This window comes from Phalacrocorax carbo, chromosome 6 (assembly GCF_963921805.1).
Source record: "Phalacrocorax carbo chromosome 6, bPhaCar2.1, whole genome shotgun sequence".
In the NCBI taxonomy this organism is placed as follows: Eukaryota; Metazoa; Chordata; class Aves; order Suliformes; family Phalacrocoracidae; genus Phalacrocorax; species Phalacrocorax carbo.
Genome location: NC_087518.1, coordinates 35210089 through 35232456, shown reverse-complemented (window position 1 = coordinate 35232456; position 22368 = coordinate 35210089). Strand labels below are relative to the sequence as shown.

The window sequence follows — 22368 nt, the reverse complement described above, 5'->3', positions numbered from 1 at the left end:
TGTTAGGCACAGAGGGGGAGCATGCTTCTTCCTCTAGCTGTTCGTCTTCTGCACATTCCACATTGACCCTTCTGCCTGGGAGGGGACGGGGGTGGCTTTGCTGTGGTTTGTGACTGATAGGATGCCAGGATTCCGAGGGCTATCGTGCCCTGTGGGCTCCTGTCTGTGAGCAGTCATTCTTGGCTGCACATGTGTAGAGACTTCTATAAATTTTTTCCTAGGGGGTCCAAGTCATGCTTAGGTCATCCTCATCTTTCTGAAGTCTGGTGTCAGTTTGACTTTGGGAGATGCTGCAAATGCTAGTCAGTGCAGTAAGGCCTCTCTGTCTAGCTGATCAGTCTGACGAGGCTCCGCTTACTCGTCCTATTGGCTCGTGGGGCATCTGGTCCTGAGGGTTGTTCATTCATGGTTAGTGATTTGCCTTTGGACTCATTGAGCATCTCCCAAAAAGTAAAGAATTCTTAGGAACCCCCAAATCGATGTGGTACAGCACCTTCAGCCTCTGCACCTGGCTGACTTGGGGGTGACAGCAGCAAATCCTGTCTTTGTGCTGGGTTGCATGCATTCTTGAGGAGGCAGACAAGGTGGACTGTCTCCAAATACACCTTGTGGACTCTGGGGTTGTGCCTTCCTCTGCCTCTACTTTGGCAGCTATTGGAGACCATATGTTATCTGAAGAGATGTTCCCTACCTGAGGAATGTTCTGAGGAGAAGTTCTCACTGCAGTGTTTGGCTTGTTGGCTATTCATTGGAGTGTTTTGCTTTTGATGGCTTTTTGATGTGCGCGCGCACATATTTCCCTGCTCTATTCTCCCCATGTGTGTACAACTCAGGTCGTCACTGTGAGAGTGTAATAGATGTGTGTCCCCGGAAGCCTTGTCAGAACGGAGGTACCTGTGCTGTTGCCAGCAACATGCCAGATGGGTTCATCTGCCAGTGTCCTCTGGTAAGCACTGTATCCTGAAACTGGATTGCCTGCCTCAGCTGTAGAGTTCAGTGGCTACAGTCTCATCAGTTTTACTGGTTCACTTGTAGGTCAGGGTTATCTTTCCTGTGCTACTTGCAAAGCTGTGTCCTTGGACACTCTTTACCCACATCCTTTAGTTTATCTGCTTAGCTGGGAAACCCAGGGCTTCCAGGTGCCCTAGGAGAGTGATACTGCCTGTTGTTACCCCAAACAATTCTGCTGTTGAGGCAGGATAGCTGGCTTTTCTGTCTTAAACCTACCATTAAATTTCAACAGGTTTTTTGCTATCCTACGTTCTCTGTGCTTACAAGACTCCCCTTGTTCATGGCTCTTCTAAGTCCATTTCAAAACGTAACAGAGCCTTACAAGTTCCTAGTTTATCCCTGAGGCTAGATCCAGAAAATTCTGCAATGAAGCTAGAGAAATTGTAGGGGAGAAAGGGTTTGCACGTGACACCTTGTCTCCAGCCCTCGGAGTGCTGAAGAACATCTGTGAGTGTGGTTGTTTTGCCTTTTTGTTTCCCCCATAGGGCTATTCTGGAGCAAAATGCGAGTTCAGCAGCCACAGTACTTGTGGACAAGTGAAATGTAAGAAGGGGGAACAGTGCATCCAGACATCTTCTGGTCCACGGTGCTATTGCCCCAAGCTGTCCCTGGGAGAGGAATGCCAGACAAACACGGGTTGTGCCAGTGCCCCCTGCCAGAATGGTGGAAGCTGCCACCCTCATTCTCAGCCTCCTTACTATTATTGTCAGTGCCCTGCTCACACCCAAGGCAGCCAGTGTGAACAGCCTGTAACTTTCACACCAGAGCCCCGAGGATGTTTGGATTCCCAGTGTGCAGAAAAAGCAAAAGATGGCTATTGTGATGAAGACTGTAACACTCATGCCTGCCAGTGGGATGGAGGCGACTGCTCCCTGACAATGGAAGATCCTTGGGCCAACTGCTCCTCTTCATTGCGCTGCTGGATGCTTTTCAACGGAGAGTGTGATGAGTTCTGCAACACACCCGAGTGCCTGTTTGACAACTTTGAATGTCAGCAAAATAGCAAAACATGCAAGTAAGGCTTGATCCTGAGAACGGTTTCTCTGTGACACTAATCTATCTGCTGCTAGCGCTTTCAGTAGTTGGTACGCTTCATGCCTGCTGCTCCCACCTCTTCCGTTGTTTCCATTGCTGTCCTTGCTCTTGATGAAAGTTTGGCATCATGGAGTTTCTGGTCCTTTGTGTGTACTTTTCGTCTGTTTTTGGAAAGAAGTTCTGGAATTTGTATGCGATGAACTAAGCTGATAGCCTGAGCAATGGTAATGTGTTAACCTGCTTGATGGATGTGCCCTGCTTTCTGTGAAAATGTAAATAGGAGGCATTTCACCTTGTACTTGATTTTAATAGTACTGTCTCCTATCCTGAATTTCACTCCATACCAGCAATACCTGTATTTTTACTTCCTCCTTCCACCCTGCCAGATTGCAAGCTTATCCTGGAGTTATGTTTCTTCTCCTTATATTCAGAATATGAGTGTTATTTTACCTCAAATGATAATGAAGAGTGTAAGTCCTTGGCCCCTAGACTGCAGGTAGACTGTACAGAATGTAGATGTCCTATATGCTGCCTGTAACCCTTTCACTGTTCTAGGTATGACAAGTATTGTGCAGATCACTACGCAGACGGCCGCTGTGACCAGGGCTGTAACAGTGAGGAGTGTGGCTGGGATGGTCTGGACTGTGCTGGTGACAAAGCTGAGAAGCTGGCAGAAGGGACCCTAATCATTGTGGTCTTGATGCCCCCTGACGAGCTGCTGGGTGATGTTCGCAGCTTCTTGCGCACTTTGGGAACTCTCCTGCACACCAATCTGAGAATCAAGCTGGACTCCCAGGGAAACCCCATGGTATTCCCATACTATGGGGAGAAATCAGCAGCACGGAGTCGGCGATCGCTTGTGGTCATTCGCAAGCACAGAGAACTAGAGCAAGAGGTCATTGGGTGAGTGTATGCCTTTGTGTTCCTCCGGTCTTGTTATGCTGGTAGCTCTTTGGGGCTTTCTAGACCTTTTGGGGCTGTAGCCCATCTATGTCTTTATGGGAAAATTTGAAGCTATTGCAACTGCCAAATTCAGTGCTGGGTTGGAAAGACTAACTTAAAAGGCCACAGTTTAAGCTGGTGCTTTTGGCTAAAGTTTCTGTTGCTGAACTCTCTGCCCTTTTACTGTGTTTCTGCAGCACCAGGGTGTTCCTTGAGATTGACAACCGTCAGTGTGCAGAGGATTCAGAGCAATGCTTTCAGAATACAGAAGCTGCTGCAGCTCTCTTAGCTGCACAGGCCATCAAGGGCATGTTGCCCTATCCTTTCGTGTCTGTCCAAAGTAAGTAATTGCAGAGGAAGGATGGCTTGTGGAGGAAGGCAGTCAGTAAATTTGAGCTTGCAAAATTCATGCTTAGATTATTGAACATATATCTCACTGTTTGATATCGTTTCTGGGAGCTAATTTATTCATCCCAGTTATAGAAGTATGTATGTGCAATATACTTATTCTGCTCTGAGAGAACATCTGGTTAGTAAGGCAAGGAATTTAAGTTTGGAGCCTAGCCATTTTAATACCTGTAGAAACAGTAATCTCATGTGCTGCAGCTGTGTGTCACACACTGCAGTGATCTTGTCTGCACTAAAACTAAGCCATGAATTTGATGAAAAAGGTGCCCTTAGAAAAGGGGGGAGGAGGGCATTCCTCAGACATTTTCTCCTCCGGCTATATGTAATCCCTTTGATTTCTGCTCCCCTCTCCCTCAGTCTGAGGACTGGCTGCAACTTTGTACTAGGTTGGTAATATCACTATTTCTAGTTGAGTCATGCTTGTATCTTTATGTAGATCAGCTCTCTCTACACTGGTCCAGGGTGGCTGTCTTCAGCCAGCAGGACTCTTGAGGGAGGAGCAAGATCTTCAGTTCAGCAGTCATATACTCTAAGAAATACTTTGAGAAACAAGATTAGGCAAAGCCAGAAAGACTGGAAAGGATGTATTCTTACAACAGTTGCAGCAGAGCCTAAACTTCCTCAAGCCTGTGCTCTAAATGCATCACAATATAGAGACAATACACTCTCTCTGGGGAAGGCTCTGAGTGAGAAGGGGAAGTATATAGTCTGAAAATCGTTGTCTCCACTTTAATCTCATTGTATTTTAACTGGAATTTTTAGGTGAACCCTTGTTACCACCGAAGACCCAGTTGCTTTACCTACTTGCTGTGGCAGCTTTGATCATCCTCTTAATCCTTCTCTTGGGTGTGATGATGGCAAAGCGTAAGCGCAAACATGGTTCATTGTGGCTCCCAGAAGGCTTTATTCTGCGCAGGGATCCTAGTAATCATAAGCGCAGAGAGCCAGTTGGGGAAGATGCTGTTGGACTCAAGTAAGTTCGCATTTAGGCCACGGATGGTGTGTTTATTAGTGTGTTAGAGGATTTTGAGAACATGGTGTATAAGTCTTTCATTAAAGGTACTTAACTCCATAGAGGAAGCTGCCTTTTAGGCTAAGACCTCTTAGGCTATTTCTCTAAATTTTAATACATTTGTTTTGGATAGAAGAACTTTAATTAACTGTGATCTATAAAATGCCAGTAAGGAATCCAATCTCCTGGTTATGTTTGGTTTTCTGACACTCTCTTTACTTCAGCGGTTGGGTACTGTTTGCATGATTTTATCCTGGATTAGGTAGTGACGTTTTTAGGTTGATAGGTAACAATGAACTTCTAACACATGTAGCTCAATGCGTTAAAGACATGACCTGGAAATAATGGAAAGTTTCAAAATAAGAATCCCATTTATGTGGTTTTGGCTTTCCACTGAATTAACCAAGTTTGCAGTTCTAAATGCATGTAATGCCACTGTTGGCTGGCTGAGATTTCTGGTTTCTTGGTCTATCTGTTTGCAAGCTACCACACTTGCAAGCATCCCAGCCTTGGTCTCTGCAGGCTAGTATAAGAAGCAGTAGTAGCACCTGGTCAGCCTGCAAAGTGATGTGTTCTCCTTGTTTGTTAGAAATTTGTCCGTCCAAATCCCAGAGGGTAACCTGTCAGACTCTGGACCAACTGAACACTGGGCAGGTGATGGTGGACCTCAGCCAAAGAGAGCAAAGGTAAGAAGCTTCAAGACTTGAGTATCACAAGCTTACCACAGAAACTGCTAGTGAGGAAAAAGCTGCATTAACTTCCAGAGTATGCCCCTTGCTCAAAGCCTCCCTTTGCTTAGGGGTTTGTAATATATAACTAATTATATCTGAGGAGCAAATCCTCAGGTTAACACTGCCACCACAGGCCAGTAGAGAAACCAGGCAGCTTCTCTTCCAGTGTCCCCTCCCTACCCAGGCCCTCCTGCATCAAAGGGAAGAGAAAGTTAACAGTAGTATAACGTCTTCCAGTTCAGGCCTGATAGCATATGGTCAGAGTGTGGAAGTTGAGAATGCCAAGCAGAGGTAAATGGAGACTGTCATTAGCTTAAAATAAAACAAAACAACAACAACAAACACCCCCCCCCCCAAAAAAAAAAAACCAAAACCAAAACCAATGAAACAAAATAACCCAACAAACCAAAGCAAACTCCCAAGAACTTTCAGTGTCTTTGGCCACTTGAAGAGCATTTTGAAGCAACCGCTTATTTTCCAACTGCTCAGGCTGAGGATCAAGCCTTGCTCCCCGAAGGTGATGAGCAGATAGATCAGCGCCAGTGGACACAACAGCACTTGGAGGCAGCAGATGTATGTGGGAGCACGTCACTAGCCCTTACACCACCTCAAGCAGATCAAGAAGTGGATGTGCTGGATGTCAATGTCAGAGGGCCAGGTAAGTACTGTGAGTGTGCATGTGTTCTGCCAGCCAGCCACCAACCTCCCTTGTCTCCAATGGCTGGGATTGCTAACATTTAAAAATTACATGGAGCATACAGGAACACCAGCAGAAATTTTATGGTACTCAAGGAAAGCTCATGTGCACTCCAGAAAAGAAAGCTAAGAGATTGGGTCGTGGTCTGTAGCATATGAAATGCCATCTAATCAGGAGAAAAATAGTTCATTTAGCAAGTACCTGTAGGAACTACAGCTATAGGATCTCCCTTATAAGAATGCGTGCCTAAAAGATACTGTCAGAATGCCATTGTGGCAGAAATCTGAAATGCATAGCTGTGCTGGAAACAACCCCCAGCTTCTCCAGCTGGATCACTGCAGAGATCTATGACAGACTTCGCTGAGGACCAGCTTAGCAGGATTTACACCTGATGTGTCTGTTATCTGAGGTGGAAGCAAGGATGGCCTTTTCCTGAATAAGGTGGCTTCTGGCAGACAGTATACCCCAATTAGCAGTGTGTGAGACACCTGTGTTGGAACATAGTGGCAATGTAGCAAGCTTGCCAGTGATTTTTTATTCATTGATTTATATCCTCAACTTACAAATTCAATGAGTTGATCACTGTAACACAACTGTGAACTTTGAAGGAAACTTCTTTAACACGCACCTGTGCACACAGACTTGTTCTCTTTCAGACTCAAATGACTAGATGCAGTAAGAATGCGCTACTGCTATTTCTTGGTGTAGCACTAGGGCTGTGTAAGCTGGTAATGGACTGGGTGGGTGATCTGGTAATAACCAATTCCTGTGTTCTGAGAGGAGAGGGTTGACCAAGAAGTTTATCCTGGTCAGGAATGCTGCAAGCGTGGCTCTTGTTCATATGCAGAGAAATGATTCTGATGATATTGCTGCAATTGCTTTTTTATTGGATTTTGTGGGAAAATTTCCATGCAATTTAATGATGACTGGACCCATTATTCTCTCAGTTCCCTTCTATTGTCTTTTCTGCTCCTTGACCCATTAGCTATCCTAAATGCAAAGCACAAGGAAGGAGGGATTTCCGTGTAATGAGTGTGAGAACATAAACCATCAGTTTCTGCCAAAATTAAGCTTTTCTTTGTTTTCCCTATTGAAGCTTCTAGTTGTGTGGTGGCCTAAAAGCTTTCCAAGTGCAGGCAATAAAGTTCTTAAGACTTCAGACTGCTTAGTTTCACGTTCACTCAAAGCTTTGTCCAATAATAGCAATGGAGTAATACTGACCTGTGAGTTGCTTTCCCGCCATTCAGATGCAGCTGTGATGCTTGAAGCAGGCTGCTGTAAGCTATCCCGCTCTGCAGCATCAGAAGCAAGCAGCTGAGTTATTGTCAAGGGAAGAAACAGTTTAAAAAGTCTGAGAAGCGTTGGAGTAATGGGTTAGTAAGGAAGGGTAGAATTCCTCAGTTAATGTAGCTGTTTATCTGCCCTGGCCACCTTTCTCTTACTTTGCAGGCAGAGGGAAGAAATAGGCACTTCTGAGAGGTAGTTCACCTCTGTCTCAAGCAGAAATCTCCTGAAGACTAGGTGGCTCGTACTCCAGACTAGATGCCTCACTGCTCCTAAGTACAAAGGGTGTTGAGGCTGACTGACTTGGGTGCAGGTGTCTGGGCTGGAGCCATCTGAAGCTGGGTCAGTTAGATCCTGGTCACAGGTCCAGGTGGCAGGTAGAACAATGGAGACCTTTTGTAGAGAGAGGAGAGGCAAGTCAAAACGCCTTGGTGTACCCAGAGGTTGTTCCCTCTCCTAATCCAGCGCCTTCTGCCATCTCTCGAATTCAGGGGGATCCAAGAGGTCCAGTCTCCTATAGAATTAATGCCTAGAGATTTTGCCCGTGGGTTCTCTGCATCCCAGCTTTCAGTATATTGTTTCTGTGTAAGAATCCTTCAGTTGTACCTATCGGTTGAACTTCTGGTTTTACCATCTCACTCTGAGTTTTACATTTACTCAGGAGCTGTGTTCTTGAAAGACAGCAAACAGAAATGTTTTTATAAAATGCTGCTGTCACCTTTGTTTCCCCATGCTGTTCTTTCTCTGAGTCCCCCAGAGTGGTGAGGACATTCTTTTCACTGGAGTTATTGTGAATGTGTAACCAGGGTAATGCAATTATAGGCATAACTGGTAACACCACCTATAATTAAAACTGATTAACTGTCCGTATTATATGCCCCTCTTTTTCTGTTACTAAAACTTTGGTGGTTCGGACTGGAATTTTCCATGCTGTGTGTTTGCTTCCAGCTGGATCCTTTTGGGGTTTTCTCCAGCTATTTCAGAGAACAAGCTTGAAGGAGGAAAAAAAGACATTGTCCCCTCTTTTTTTCTAGTAGTCCATCAAGCACTTAATTGTGACAGTCTAGCTGGACGTGCTTTTTGCTAGCCTCATGAAAATACCCGTGTGTGGCCAACTTACAAAGCTCTGAAAAGAATTGCATGTACCTGAGCCACTTTTTGGAAGGTGGCAGCTAATTTTTCCAAGGATTTAATGCATACTGAAGCTGTGTCCCTATAGAACAGCTAGGCACGATCCATCCAGGACTACTGCAGTGATTGAGCAAGGAAGACCTTTCCTGTGAGTGCTTTTCCCAGGGCTGTGGTTCTGGAGAAAAGGAAAGCTCCTTTCTGTGTCCGTCTCTCTGCTCTTTGTGTACGGGCAGTACGGAGGAGACCACAGCCTGACTTGAATACTGAGAAGTGTTCATCTGGGTCAAGGAAGCAGAGCCAGCAGTGGGAGGGAGAAGCACAAAAGGAAGTATAGCCTTGGACAACAGGCAAGGGGGTCTATAGACAGAACTGGATCTTGGAACTGAACCCAGGCCCATACGTCAGCACTTCGCTGCCATCCAGCAAATCCTGAGAAAGCAGCTCTGCAAAAGCCCGCGTGTCCTGTGATTGTGAGCCACTAGGAGGAGCATGCATGCTGCTGCTGCCAGCCTGGCTGGCTGGGGAGCAGACCTGGAAGCCACAGCCCTCATCTCTGCGGGTGCTCGACACTGTTCCCTGTGGCAGAACAATACATTTCTAGAAAGTTTTGGAACTGCGGTAAAATGAGAGTCAGGAGAGCCTGGTGATCAGAAGGTGGGAAGTGTGTCAGGGCATTAGAATTCTGTATGTTACTTTCGATAGGAGATCATCGCCTTGTTTATTGGCACAGAATCTGAAGTCTGCCTCCACGCCATATGCCATTCTGTAGGGCTCATGCACTTCATTCAGTGCAGATAGCGCGCTGTAGATTGAGAGTTGTGCAGGCAGGGAAGCTGGTCTCTTGTAAGGTCCAGGAAGGTCCCCTGCTTGTACATGAAATAAATCAGGCAGTTGCTGAAAGATTGTCTTGAATTTCTGCTAGCAAGCCACACTGGAGAAGCAAAATTCACCTTTGCAGAGCACCAGTGGGGCATTTAGCTCAGTATTTCACTCCTGCTGCCACCTTAGTGCCTCTTACTTTCCAGGTGCCAGTGATGTGTGTGGAGTAAAGCAGTAAAATCAGTAAGCAAGTATTAGCATCTACAGCTTGAGTCTTTGGGTTTAGGTAATGAATATGCTGTAAAGTTCAGAGTGTGCTGAAACTGAAGCACTTGGTGTTTGATAGGTTGCTGAAAATATGGGGAGATGTTTCATTAAAAAGGATGAAAAAGCAGCATGAGCTAGTCTTCCTGGACCACCCTCTCTGATCAGCAGACAGGGAGGGGAGGTTCTTCTAAGGGAGCTAAGTTAAATTAGAGGTTTGGAGGAGCCTTTCTCCTTCCAATGGCAGTGAAAGAGTCCTGGTTGGATGAATGTGAATTTAGCCTTCATGGATGTCCCATCGGTGTGAGCCCATCACTGGAGACTTGTGGAGAGACACAAGTATCTTTCAAAGCACTCAAACTGTGGTGAGACTTCCAGCAATTTGTAGCTGCGGACAGTCCATGCTGCGATGGAGGGATGTGTGGGGAACAAGGCATTGTGTGTGTAGGATGCTACTGGTACGGCAGTGAAAAATACTGGATTAGTTCCTGTTCTGTGGGACCACCGGAACAGGTGTACCTGGTGTACTTCTGTGAAACTACAGTGTGTGCTTGATCAGTCTGTTAAGGGCTCTAGTCATGGAAGTTATTAAAAGCGGAATGAGGTTGGTTCAGGCAGTCATACTGTGATGCTTTTCAGCTCTGAGCGCTTGACTCACAACTTCAGGGTCCTTCTAACGAAGGCGTTGGTGTGTAATAGATATAAAGGCTTTTGTCTGCATTTCTCTTCAGGTTACTGTCTGTAAAATGCCATCAAGAATCGGTGGCTCATCATCCAGTGATTTTTTTTCTCTGTAAACGTTTTGTGGTTTGGGTCGTGGCCCTCCCCCCCCCCCCAGTATGTGATTAGAACATCCACTTAGCCATCTGAAGTCTCTGATTTTTATAGCCCTTGCTTTTCTTTAGGAACTTTGCTAGCCTTTACATTTTGAGGAAGATTTTCACTCTTGCAGCAAACGTTTTTTGTTTTATAATGACCTTACTTATTTGAGAAGTATCTAAGTTTTGTTGGGGTTGCAGTAAGTATTAAATTCCTGCTCGGGAGGAAAACACCGCACTAACTCTCTTGGGTTTTAAGATAAGAGACAATGTCTGAGTTAAAGTGACTGGAGGGGTTGTCTCTAGCTGTAGGTGTTCAAGGGGAGAGGATTGTGTGAGGGTTTCATTTCCGTTGCTGTCATCACCAGGTTACTACAATAACATCTCTTCTATTGCAGATGGATGTACTCCGCTTATGTTGGCATCTCTGCGTGTGGGAAGCTCTGATATTAGCGAGGATGATGAGGATGCAGAAGATTCCTCAGCAAATATAATAACAGATTTGATCTATCAAGGTGCCAACCTGCAGGCCCAAACAGACCGTACTGGGGAGATGGCGCTGCACTTAGCAGCCCGTTATTCAAGAGCAGATGCTGCGAAACGTTTGCTGGATGCTGGTGCAGATGCTAATGCACGGGACAACATGGGACGGACTCCCCTGCACGCAGCTGTAGCTGCTGATGCCCAGGGTGTCTTCCAGGTACAGCAGTTGAAGAACCCCTTTTAGAGTAGCTGTGCTCTGTAATTATATAAGCCTACCCAAGCTGTGCTCTGTTCACTCACAGCCTTGCTCTCACGCCTTCCACAGTGTGACGGCCAGGTGAAACTGTATTTTACATCCAGTTTCCTCAGGTATTCATAGCTTGAAGAACCCAGCATGCATCAATCATCTGGCATGTATTGATTTGGTCTGTTTGCCTGTGTCACCTATTACGTGCGTCCTTGCATTGCAATGCTCAGGGTGCTTTTTCATTATGAAGTTTCTCTTGAGTTTCTGCCAGATCTTCAGTTTTGCTCTGTAGTGGTATTGAAAAAAATCCATCTTCCCTGTTATCCAGATCCTGATCCGTAACAGAGTGACGGACTTGGATGCTCGGATGAATGATGGAACAACCCCATTAATTCTGGCTGCACGGCTGGCTGTGGAAGGAATGGTGGCCGAGCTAATTAATTGCCAGGCAGATGTGAACGCCGTAGACGACCATGGTAATGTGAACATGACGTACTGGGCTGGGCAAACATTTGTCATGGTGCAAGTAAGGCGGGGTGGGCTTCTGCACTACCAGAGTGTGGGCTGCTCATAAATTCTGTAGCTAAATCAGACACTAGGCCCTCCTGCAGAAGTCCTCCCAGCAGTAATAACTGCAGGCTGTTGCACAGTGGCTTGGTTAAACAGTCCTGGAAGAGAAGAAAAAGAAATACGGGGTTGGATATGCTGGGATTTTCTGGACTGCAGGCATGACTCTGTGGATAGGTGATTTTAAAAAATGAAAATAAAAAAATCCCAGATCAAGTGCTGAAAGTCCCATTGCAGTTTGGTAGCATAGGGGTATGTCACAGCGTGGTGATTTCCAAAGTGTAAATTTGACTTCAGGGCATGCTGTGAGCTGCACTGCAGTCGCTTTCTTCCCTCAGTGTACTCTGCGTTGGTGCTTTAGGAAACAGCTGCTCGGTTTGTTACTGAAGTTGTTGGCTTTCCCCGCAGGTAAATCTGCTCTTCACTGGGCTGCTGCTGTCAACAATGTAGAAGCGACACTAGTGCTGCTGAAAAATGGAGCCAACAGAGACATGCAGGATAACAAGGTACAGTTTGGGTGTGCTCAGCATGGCTATCCTTCCTAACACAAAGCATCTCATTGCTGTTTGAAGTGAGCTAAGTTCAGATTTTCTAAATTGGGTGCTCAGTGCAGGTCTTCCAACCCCGAGGGTGACTGGAACTCTCCCCAAGTGCTGCATGTCCTGTAGGATTTCTGATGTGGGAGAGCAGTTCTTTCCCTTGGGCGGCCAAGTCCTGGGCATCAATGCTGTCCTGCAATACGCAGACAGTGGTGTGTGAGAGCACCAGGGTAAAGTGCTGCTGGTGTCAAGCAGCTGGATTCTGGTTAGCAGAGAGCCAGATCTAGCAGCACAGCAGCTGTCATGTTTCCAGGGATCTCAATGCAGGGTGGATATGGGGGAGAAGCCCCTCAGTTTGAGACACAGTTTGCACTGTGCAGACCTCCTGTAGCCTCACTTAGTTTTGCTGTGTCTTAGTCCTTGATTTCTTTCCTCTTCCTAGGGTTTCTTTTTTGGATTATTATGTATTTCTCAGTATATTTTAGAGCTACCAGCAAGCTGCAGTTCTTCACTGGGCTGTTTTAGTCCTTTTTATCTTTCCCTCATAGGGGATAATGGGAGAAAGGCACCAGATGCTTTCACAGTTCCTCCAAGGACCCATGGCAGAATAGTGCACTTCCTGGTGGGGTAGTTTAGCCTGTGTGCTCCACTGCCGTGTATGAAATAATCTCCTGTAATCTGCCTTTTTCAGTGAGCACCTCTCAGGGTGGGTCGTTCTTGGAGACAGTTAATGCAACAGTGCATTAAATAGTGCTTGCAGGTGTTGCCGCGCCATTAAGGGAGTGTTAGCTGTAAGTCTCCCCACAGTGGAGCCACTAAAATACTTATTCTCTGTCTTCTCAGGAAGAGACACCACTCTTCCTTGCCGCTCGGGAAGGCAGTTTCGAAGCAGCAAAAATCTTGCTGGACCATTTTGCCAACCGAGACATCACAGACCACATGGACCGCCTGCCCCGAGATGTGGCGCAGGACCGGATGCACCACGACATAGTGCAGCTTCTCAACGAGTACAATGTGGCGCACAGCCCCGCTGGGCACCCCGGTGCCATGCTGAACTCTGCCCTCTCCCCAGTCATCTGTGGTCCAAATAGATCCTTCCTCAATCTGAAGCATGCTTCGTTAAGCAAGAAGTCACGAAAACCGAATGCAAAAGGCATCATGCCCACAAACCTCACCAAAGATGCAAAGAGGAGAAGGAAGAAGTCCCTCAGTGAGAGCAAAGGGCAGTTTTCTGAGAGCTCAGTGACCCTGTCACCAGTTGATTCCCTAGAATCACCCCATGCTTTTGCATCCGAGCCAACATCATCTCCTGTGATGCCGTCACCGGGGGTGTTACACTCGTCACCCAGCTCACTGCTGACTGCTCCATCGGTGCAGCCTGCGCACGCAATGTCTTTCTCCAACCTCCATGAGATGCAGCCCTTAGGACGTGGATCCAGCACTGTGCTCCCGTCTGTCAGCCAGCTGCTTTCACAGCACAGAACCACCCCTCCTAACAGTGGGCTCGGCAGGCTCCGGCCAGCCAACGTTTCCACTGAGTGGATGAACCGTATGGAGGTGAATGAGTCCCAGTACAACGAGATGTTTGGCATGGTGCCGCAGGTGATGCATTCACACCCCAGTGTTTCTCAGCAGAGCGGCTTGGTTCAAGCAGATGCAAAGCACATGGGAGTATCCAGGGAGTCTCTGCCCCCTATCATGACTTTCCAGCTGGTTCCCAAGAGTGGCATAAACCAGCAAGCACTGCCACAGCAGGCCCAGTCAAACTGCGCTCAGAACATGGCTGCTCCTCTTAGCTCCATGTACCAGATACCGGATTTAGCTCAGCTGCCCAGCGCGTCATTCTCCGTGGCTGCCATCCCTCAGCAGGACGGGCAGGTGGCTCAGACAGTCCTCCCGGCCTACCACCAGTTCCAGAGCTCGATGGGGAAGTACCCCACGCCTCCGTCACAGCACAGCTGCTACTCCTCGGCCACAGAACGGACTCCTAGCCACAACCGGCACTTACAAGGGGAGCACCCGTACCTGACTCCGTCACCTGAATCTCCAGACCAGTGGTCAAGCTCCTCCCCACACTCTGCCTCTGACTGGTCTGATGTGGCAACCAGTCCCAGTAACAACCAGCGTGGGCCAGTGGCCGCTCACATGACAGAGCAGCAGCGGAACAACATGCAGGTGTATGCCTGAAAGCTGGCCAAGGTGAAGCCCGATTAAAGTGGACTCCAGAACTCATGAAGGTCTTCCAGCATGTAAATGAAGAACCATTTTAGTATCCAAGAGTCTTAATGAGCCCAGGCTGATCTTTCCTTGGGAGGACTTGGTCATTGTAGGCATGTATGCTTTTATGCTAAACAGAGAACTGTAGAAGCTGGTGATGGAGAAGACCAGCTGGGTCACTTCTAACCAACTCCCATGCACCTTGGGTGTGATTGCTGTCTGCGCTGGATTCTCCAGTCTGCTTTTAAATATGTTCCACCTTTTCTCTGGGGAGACAGCTCTACAGCTTAATGCATCTCGTGGTCGTTTCTCCAGAAATTTAGCCAAAACCAGCTTTGTATCCTTATTTTGTTACTCCTTTTTGTTAGCTACATAACCTTTCTCTGAAGCACCTTCTATTAGTTCTCCTCGAGTTCAAGGTGCCTTGTCTTGACACAGCTCAGAGCTGCATCCACATTCCTAGACCCCTCCTTCCTGCGGCCACTCTTGCTCAGCAAGCAAGCCGGACTTCCCAAAACACCTGCAGGTCAAGTGACACCTTCTGTCACACAGCTTCACCCTTTCCTCTTCAAGGGTCTTTGTCTTCTACAAACCCACTAACTCCCCTTAGCATTCTCACTGCCTGCCCCCCAGGTATTATGAGATTATATATACATATAGTCTTCTCTTAGGTCTTTCCCCCCTACACACCAAAAACGCTGGTCTGACCTGGTCTTCCCCCCGCAGCGGCCTTTAGGCACTTCTCTCCCACGTTGTATGTCTTCCCTGAGACACGCCTGACCATTTTGACACACTACCCTCCCTGTGCCCCCGTCCTGCCAGGTGTGTCCGTGACTGCCTTCACGGGCTTCCGTGCCGGAAGAGATGCCCTGCAACTAATATAGGCCTTTTGGGAAACTCTTGGGATGAGCATGAGTGTTTCAAAACCTGATAACACAAGCTCCCAGCGTTCTTGCACAGTATTCCCCTCCCCTCCATCCAAGGGTGGCTGTGTGTCCTGTCCTCAACATACCATATGCTGCCTCTTTGTCATCTTATCAAGAAGAGTTGATGATGTCGTTACATGTTTGCTTTGTGTGTCCTTCTGCATCAGGAACGGCATCCAGCCCTTTGAATGTGCCCCTTTCACTCCAGCCCTGGGGCGGGGCTGCCTCGCCTTGGCACGGTGCCACAGCCAAGGAGGCTGCAGGACTGACTCCCAAGTAGGCTTCCAGCAGCAGCAGCAGCAGCATGCCTGAAGCCAGGAGCTGGGCTTAAGCAGCAGACCAAATAGCTCAGAAACCACTGCCTCATGCAGTTTGGTTAACAGGTTTGGGGCTGTCCTCTGCTCTCAGCTTCAGCCTGTATTGAGATTTCCCAACTGAGGTGCCCCACATGCTCTGTGGGACAGTAGTGCCATTTGTACTGCAGCTCCCCCGATTTTCTGGAGTTACGGAAGCCAGCTGTCGCTGACCTTAGACAAACAGCCGCTCTTCCTGCTTTGTCCGCAAGAGTAAAACTTCCCTGAAGGGCTGTGAACTGGTCAGCAGCCAAAGTGAACATTTTTAGGGATGGTTTGCTCCTACCTCTTCGGGGGAACCCTGCAGACACGCGTTCCAAAGAGATCGGGGCTGTTGGCTGCCGCCAAAGGACAGAGAAGGCCGCTCCCCTCCGAGCAGCGGCCATTCAGCATCCTACCATGTACAGTATTTTCTCTGATGTTTCTTTCCATTCTAATCAAGAGTAAAAGCTTTCTCTTTCGATTTGACTCAAGGGTACATGAAGGCAGGGCCTCAGGAGGAGCTGGTTCCGGGGGCCATCAATTTGGGCTGAAGTTTTTAATTTTGAAGTTACTGCTTTTTACGATGCACACAGCATTCCCCGGCACGCTCGCCACAGTGTGTCCTGTGAAGTTTAGCTGCAACCGACTCAGATCTCCGGGCAGGAGTCTGCAAGCTCCTGGAGGTCTGTCCAGGTACATGTTTCACTGCAGATAATGAAGTGTTGCTACATCAATGCTAAAGAAACAAAGGGCTTTTCCTCATTAGCCCCAAATAACCAAGTGCCTTTTTATATATGTGGCTACCTTTTACAAGATGAGTGCTTTCTGTGGAACGAAGCCAGTTTTGTGCCTGGCGTGTTAATATGATGGCCCTCTGCCTGCCTTTTTTTTTTTTTAACTACTTGTAAAGATATCTCCTTAAGGTGGTATTTTATCTCATAAGTTGTAGAGTAACCATTCACACAGCAGCATTTTCCTATATTAATAATGGAAAATATTTGCTTATTTTTACATTTTTTATAAAAGTCTTTTATGAAAATAGTTGCTGCAAAATGTATAAGCAATTTTTATCCCCAGAATAAAGAGTATGTGTCCGGCATTTGTATGCTGCTGGTTTTTTGTCTTCCTGGCTGTCACAGCACAGCCACTGGATTGTAAAGACAGAATTATAAATGAATCATCGGTGTTCGATAGCTGTTCAGACCCCTGGCAAGGGAAGGCTCGTTAGGACCTCCACGGTCCACATCAGGAGAGAGCATTTGAGGATCAAGGGTCCTCTGTGCTGTGGCTCAGCAGTGCACGAACCCCACTGCTTGGCTCCATCCAATGGAGTTGTTCCTGGGGGCTGAAAGCAGCCTAGCTCGGGTGTGTAGCAGGACAATTCTGGGTCTCTTGGTTAGCTGAGAAGGGGTCAGTAACCTACAGCCAAGCAGCTGGGCACGCTGGGAAGGACAGGGAGGGACTGGGATGGGGCCTTTTTGAGATGCTTTGAATAAGAGCTCTCACTTGCCCGCGAGCTGGAGAAGGGCTGGAGCTTTTGTGTGGCTTTTAGAAAGGTTGTGGGCAAGCATGGGTCAGGCGGTGGTTCGTGGAGCTGTGTATTCACTCGCCCTTTCAGGTCCTGCTTGCTGCCCTGGGCTGTTTCTGTTCCTGCAGCCAGGACCAGGCCCTCATCCCCGGGGCTGAAGCTGCCTCCCTGGCTTTGGCTTAGCAGCTGATGCAGGAAGATGTGTGATTCTCCATCCTCTGAAACAGGGAATCACAGCTCCTCTGCGTCATTTCCAGACTTGAAAAGTTTTACTTGAAAAATTAAAGAACAAATTGACAATGGCTGTGTTCCTATATTTTGAGCAGGGAGGTGCCTTGGGCTCAGCCAACTCTCACCTGGCCCATTTCCAGCTCTTGCTGTGGACTCAGATGGAGCCGGTAGCTGAATTACAGCATCTTGCAGGGATAAAGCTGCTGGGAGCATTTTAAGAGTTTAATATTCAAACAGCACGGCTCCCTTATCTTCCCGTAGAGCCAGCGTGGCAAGTACGAACATCCGGGAGGCTTTCATCCATCTTCTCCCACAGGTTGCACATCTATGCCAAAGTTTAGCGAGCTCTGCTGTGTCTTTGGCACAGCTGCATCGAGTTTGCTGGTGCTCAGGCTGAGACTTGAAACTGCATCTCCTAGGGAACGACGATGCATGCCTCTTCCCCTGCCTGGGATGACACGGGGCTTGTGAAAACTTGTTGTGTTGCATCCAAATAAGCCTAATTGAACCAGCCAGGCAGGGAGCTGGGGTACACTTTGTCTAACCAAGGAGTAATGGAGTAGCCTCAGGCTCCTTTGGGAAATGTCTGCATGGTTTTTCATTAAACAAGAGTGGAGTCGTGTCTTCTGCAGGGATTTGCTGTATTCGAAGAGTTTACCCATTAGTCAGTGTGGCTGATCTCTGAAAAGGTTGTTTCAGGAGAAATGCAGCAGCTGTGTTTGGACACAAGAAGGCTTCAACCCTTTGATCCTGGAGGGCGCCTAGCAAGCTGGCTGAGCCTTGGGAGGTCTTGGGGAGCAGCAACAGCTGTATCCTGGCTGTGTGGGTGAAGGAGATGGGTCTGATCCTCCTCCCTCCCTGGGGCAAAAGTCAGACCTGCCTTTGCATGCTGGCAAGGAGCTGCTCCCTGTGGGCGTAGCAGCGCTCGCTGGGCGTTTCTGCAAATGGTGCCACAAAGGAGCCATGGGATATCCCATGGCTTGAGCCTGACAGTCAGAAGGAACGGCTTCAGCCAGCTACAAGCCCTCTGTGTTGGGAGATGATGGGCTTGGCTTTGGTCTGGATCCTCCGCAGGTAGCTGCCTCCTGGGTAGCTGCCAGTGGCCTCCTCCAAGAGTCTCTGAGAGGACTCAGGAAGAAAAGCCAGGCATTGACTGTAGCTGGCAGCAGCAGGGCACTGGGCAGGAGCTGCCATCTTTGCAGGAGACAGCTGGAAGAGCTTTCAAAGCTGCTTTGGTATGTTAGAAGCCAACAAAGCGATGCTCCAGAGCAGCATGGTTGAACCAGTAGGGTAGATGACCTTCAGCCACCTCCACCTGGTGCAAGAGGACACCCTGGGCTGAGGAGCAAGGACCATGATGGAGAAGGCTGTGCCCACAATGCCGAAGGGCTCTGGCTGCTGGGGCCAGGGGCAGCCCCCACGCTGTGGCTCCATGCCAGTGGCAGCCTCCCTGGGGCCAGGGCTGCAGGTTCCCCACATGGAGCAGGGGCAGTGGGGGGCTTCTGCTGCAGGATCTGTCCTTTCCTCCTGGAGGGACGCGAACTGATTAAGTCCTCTGTCACCACCAGCCATGGGGGCTGGGCACCCCCACTGCTATCTGATGGTTCCCGTCAACCCCAGCCACAGGGTGTTCCCACATACCCACGTCCTGCATCCTCCTGACAAACATCCCAAGGCAGTTCAAACACGGGTGGTGTGTGGGTGACGCACGGATGGGCCAGGCAGGGCGTGGGGCCTGGCCAGCTGCCATCCTTTGGTCAGGGATATGGGCGATGCTGGCGGGTGGTACCCACAGCCCCACTGGTCACTGCAGGGATGCTCTGGCTGGGAACAGGGCAGCTTCCCCCAGGGCTCATCCCCACCAGCCCCTGGGCCAGCTGGGGCTGGGCCAGCGGGCATCCCTGCCTGGTGTCAGGCTGTCACCAAAATAGGGAATAAACCTCCTAACACCAGTGTAGTGTTAAAAGGCAGGCATTCTTTATTCACAGTGCCGGATGCACGGGGGATCCCTCCACATAACACGCATACGGCGGATTACATCAACCAAAACTTATATTGTCTGGTTACATACATATGCATCAAATTTCCCGGAACTAATTATCATATTTACATAGTCATTACGCATGCGTCCTTGAAAGCTGAGGGGCGTCTCCGGTGGTCCCTGGTGGTCTCTGGTGGTCATATCAAGCGTCCTTTGATTGACCGCTTCCTACATGCATGCGCACTGCCAACATAATTTGTTTCTTTCTCCGTAGCACCCAAGCGGAATGTAAAGTATGTAAGGTAGAACGCCCTTCACCAAGGTTTCTAAAACACACCAAAAACCTATTACTTTGGTTACATTAAAACACTCCTCAACTTATTATTAAAATGGATAGGATACATAGGTAGTAGCCTAGCAATAATGTTCACATTTTAACTGTCCCATCACCTTGGTTTCAGAGACTAAAATACAGATCAAAGAATGCATAACAAAACCACTACTATCTTGGTGCCAAGGCTGCTCTCCCCTGCAAAGTTACCTCTGTGTTTCATTGGTAATTAACCCTAATTGCAGATGGTTTGTTGATCAACTAGGAGAGGTTCTTCCTGTCTTCTCCGGAGAAACTTTCAGTGTAAACAGTGGAGGTCTGGGCAGCTTTCCAGCAAAGCAGGGGGGATGGAGGGGAGTCAGTAGTAAGATTTTTTATGGTGAGAATCACCTGAGCTGGGCAAACAGTGATGCTGGTGAGCACTAGGCTATAAAGGGCAGCTCCTCTCCTCTCCCGGTGACCCAGGAGAAGCCATTATTCCTCCTGATCTCCAGACAGCAGGTGAGGAAGGGGACCCTCACAGCATGGATGCCGCTTTGGGATGCTCTGAGGTGGCTTATGGGTGAACAGGAGCCAGTCAGTCCCAACGCCGACAGCTCCCAAGAGCTGAGTGCTGGCCTTGCTGGATGGGGCAGGCTGCAGCAATGCAATTTTCAGCCCCGTGTTGACTTTTGTCACTGCTTCTTTGAGGGGAAGATGAGCTGAGTCTGCAAATTGGCCCCAGAGCCGGGGATTAGCCCAGATAAAGGGGAACTGCACTGATGTGGCTGATTTGTCTCCTCAGCTTGGGTCTGTCAGGGATGAAAACAATGCAGTGCACGTAGTCCCTGCAGCCCTACCGGCCCTAGCTCTGCCTGTGCTATTGCTGCTGCTGCCCAATGCCAGGGCAAGGCTGGGATCCCCCACCTGTGCCCATGGCACCACTCTGCCCATGTCCCCACGGAGCAGGTTGGCTCACCCCAATGCCTCCCACTGAGACTGGGACTGGTGGGGCTGGGACACCCTGCTGCCAGTGTGCGCTGGGGACGCCAAGCCATGCCTGGGAGATGGGGTGCAGGCATGAGGCAGTGGCATGTGCCAGGGAGGGGAGAGGAAGGCACAGACCCCAGGGCTGCCGTCTCCTCCAGCTGGCTGAAAAGGGCTGGATTCAGTCTGTATGATGGACTGAATCAAAATCGATCCATATGATGATCATGGGAATGAAGCACCTCTCTATGAGGAAAGGCTGAGAGACCTGGGTTTGTTCAGCCTGGAGAAGAGAAGACTGGGGGGGGATCTTGTCAATACTTATCTGAAGGGTGGGTGTAAAGAGGATGGGGCCAGACTCTTTCCAGTGGTGCCCAACGACAGGCCAAGGGGCAATGGGCACTAGTTGGAACACAGGAAGTTCTACCTAAACATGAGAAAAATCTTGTTTACTGTGAGGGTGACAGAGCAGTGGCACAGGCTGCCCAAGGAGGCTGTGGAGTCTCCTTCCCTGGAGACACTGAAAACCTACCTGAACACGTTCCTGTGCCCCCTGCTCTGGGTGTGCCTGTTCAAGCAGGGGGGTTGGATGAGTTGATCTCCAGAGGTCCCTTCCAACCCCTACCATTCTGTAATTCTGTGGCTTATAGCAGGGCAGGTTTGCACCTTCTGGGTGCAGGCGGTATTCCCTGTCCCCAAGGGACTCAGTGTGACCCCTCAAGCTCTTGCAGGAGACGCATCTGGGAGTGAGGAGGATGGTGGCAGCTGTCAGACTCACCCTGCTGCTGCTGGGCTGTGCAGGGCTCCTGCAGCTCGCTGGTGAGTCCCACGGCTTAGGTGGAAGCCACTTTCACAGCGGGGCCGGGAGGGACCCATGCTTCTCTCCAGCTGGCAATGCCAGCTGTCCCCCATCCCTCACCATGGCTCTCCCTCCACAGGTGCCCGGTACATAAACTACTGCCCTATGGGCTGGTACTACTACAAGCTCAGCTGCTTAAAGTACTTCCGTCAGCTCCTAAGCTGGGATGAGGCTGAGGTAAGCCCACTGGGGTGTGCACATGGCTTTGGACCCCCCATCTCCCAGGGGTGTCCCAGCACTGATGGCTCTCCCTGCAGAGGCAGTGCCAGGCCAGTCATCCCAGTGCCCACCTAGCCTGGGTGGAGGAGCCCCGGGAGGCAGCCACCCTGCGGAAGATCATCTCCTACTACCAGCAGGTGCAGTCCGTCTGGCTCGGTCTCCACTACGGGCATGAGGTGAGGTGGGGCCTGGTGGGGGTGGTGGGGGGCCAGGGAGCAGCAGAGTTATGCCTGTGACCCCTTTTCCCTGCACAGAGCCGAGCCTGGCAGTGGGTGAGTGGGGGCAAGTACAACGTTACCAGTGGGCTGGCTGGGAACAGTGCCCATGGGGGTACCTGTGGCATGCTGAACCACCTGAGCAGTGAGTGTCCAGACCCCGTGTTCTCCTCTAGCACTTGGTCTCGGCCGGCATCCCCCGCCACTCCTCCTCCTCTGGGGCTCTTCCCCCGCTGGGGGACTGTGGCGGGGGGAGCTGGTGCACTGTCCTCACTGTGGCCCTTGCTGACCCCCGGCCTGTCTCTCTGGCAGGCTTCACTCTGTGGTCCAGCGATGACTGCACCCAGAAGTATCACTATATCTGCAAGTTCACCCCTTAACACTGAGTACAGACCCCAGGCCCATGGGGGATCTCGTGGAGGAGCCCACAGCAGCGATGCTCCTTCCTTGCCACCTCTGTTCTTCTCTCCCCAACTCCTAAAAATACATCTATAAAAAAACAAGCATGCAAGTGCTGTGTGATTTTGGTGCTGGTGCAAAGCCCTGGTACAGTCCTTCTGCAGGCACCTGGG

The 22368-nt window shown here is 49.3% G+C and overlaps 2 protein-coding genes across 4 annotated transcripts in view; both read left to right on the top strand.

Annotated features, from left to right (window-relative positions):
- Positions 1–16565, top strand: part of NOTCH2 (notch receptor 2) — an 87345-nt gene extending 70780 nt beyond the window's left edge. For both annotated transcript variants that reach the window (XM_064454682.1, XM_064454683.1), the window contains exons 23-33: positions 834–946; positions 1497–2026; positions 2602–2949; positions 3186–3328; positions 4159–4369; positions 4998–5094; positions 5629–5797; positions 10551–10852; positions 11211–11358; positions 11858–11955; positions 12832–16565. In XM_064454682.1, coding sequence (XP_064310752.1) covers positions 834–946; positions 1497–2026; positions 2602–2949; positions 3186–3328; positions 4159–4369; positions 4998–5094; positions 5629–5797; positions 10551–10852; positions 11211–11358; positions 11858–11955; positions 12832–14175 — 3503 coding nt within the window. In that variant the 3' untranslated portion in view covers positions 14176–16565. The remainder of the gene's footprint in view (positions 1–833; positions 947–1496; positions 2027–2601; positions 2950–3185; positions 3329–4158; positions 4370–4997; positions 5095–5628; positions 5798–10550; positions 10853–11210; positions 11359–11857; positions 11956–12831) is intronic.
- Positions 16566–18781: 2216 nt separating this feature from the next.
- Positions 18782–22293, top strand: REG4 (regenerating family member 4). 2 transcript variants are annotated; one of them, XM_064454681.1, is made up of 6 exons: positions 18782–20038; positions 21226–21322; positions 21442–21539; positions 21620–21757; positions 21836–21941; positions 22109–22293. In XM_064454681.1, exons 2-6 carry the CDS (start codon positions 21259–21261, stop codon positions 22174–22176), a joined length of 474 nt encoding a protein of 157 aa, XP_064310751.1. In that variant the 5' UTR covers positions 18782–20038; positions 21226–21258; the 3' UTR covers positions 22177–22293. The 2 variants fall into 2 exon arrangements, with proteins under 2 accessions (XP_064310751.1, XP_064310750.1); XM_064454680.1 differs by having other exon boundaries at positions 19387–20038; positions 21235–21322.
- The last annotated feature ends 75 nt before the right edge of the window (positions 22294–22368 follow it).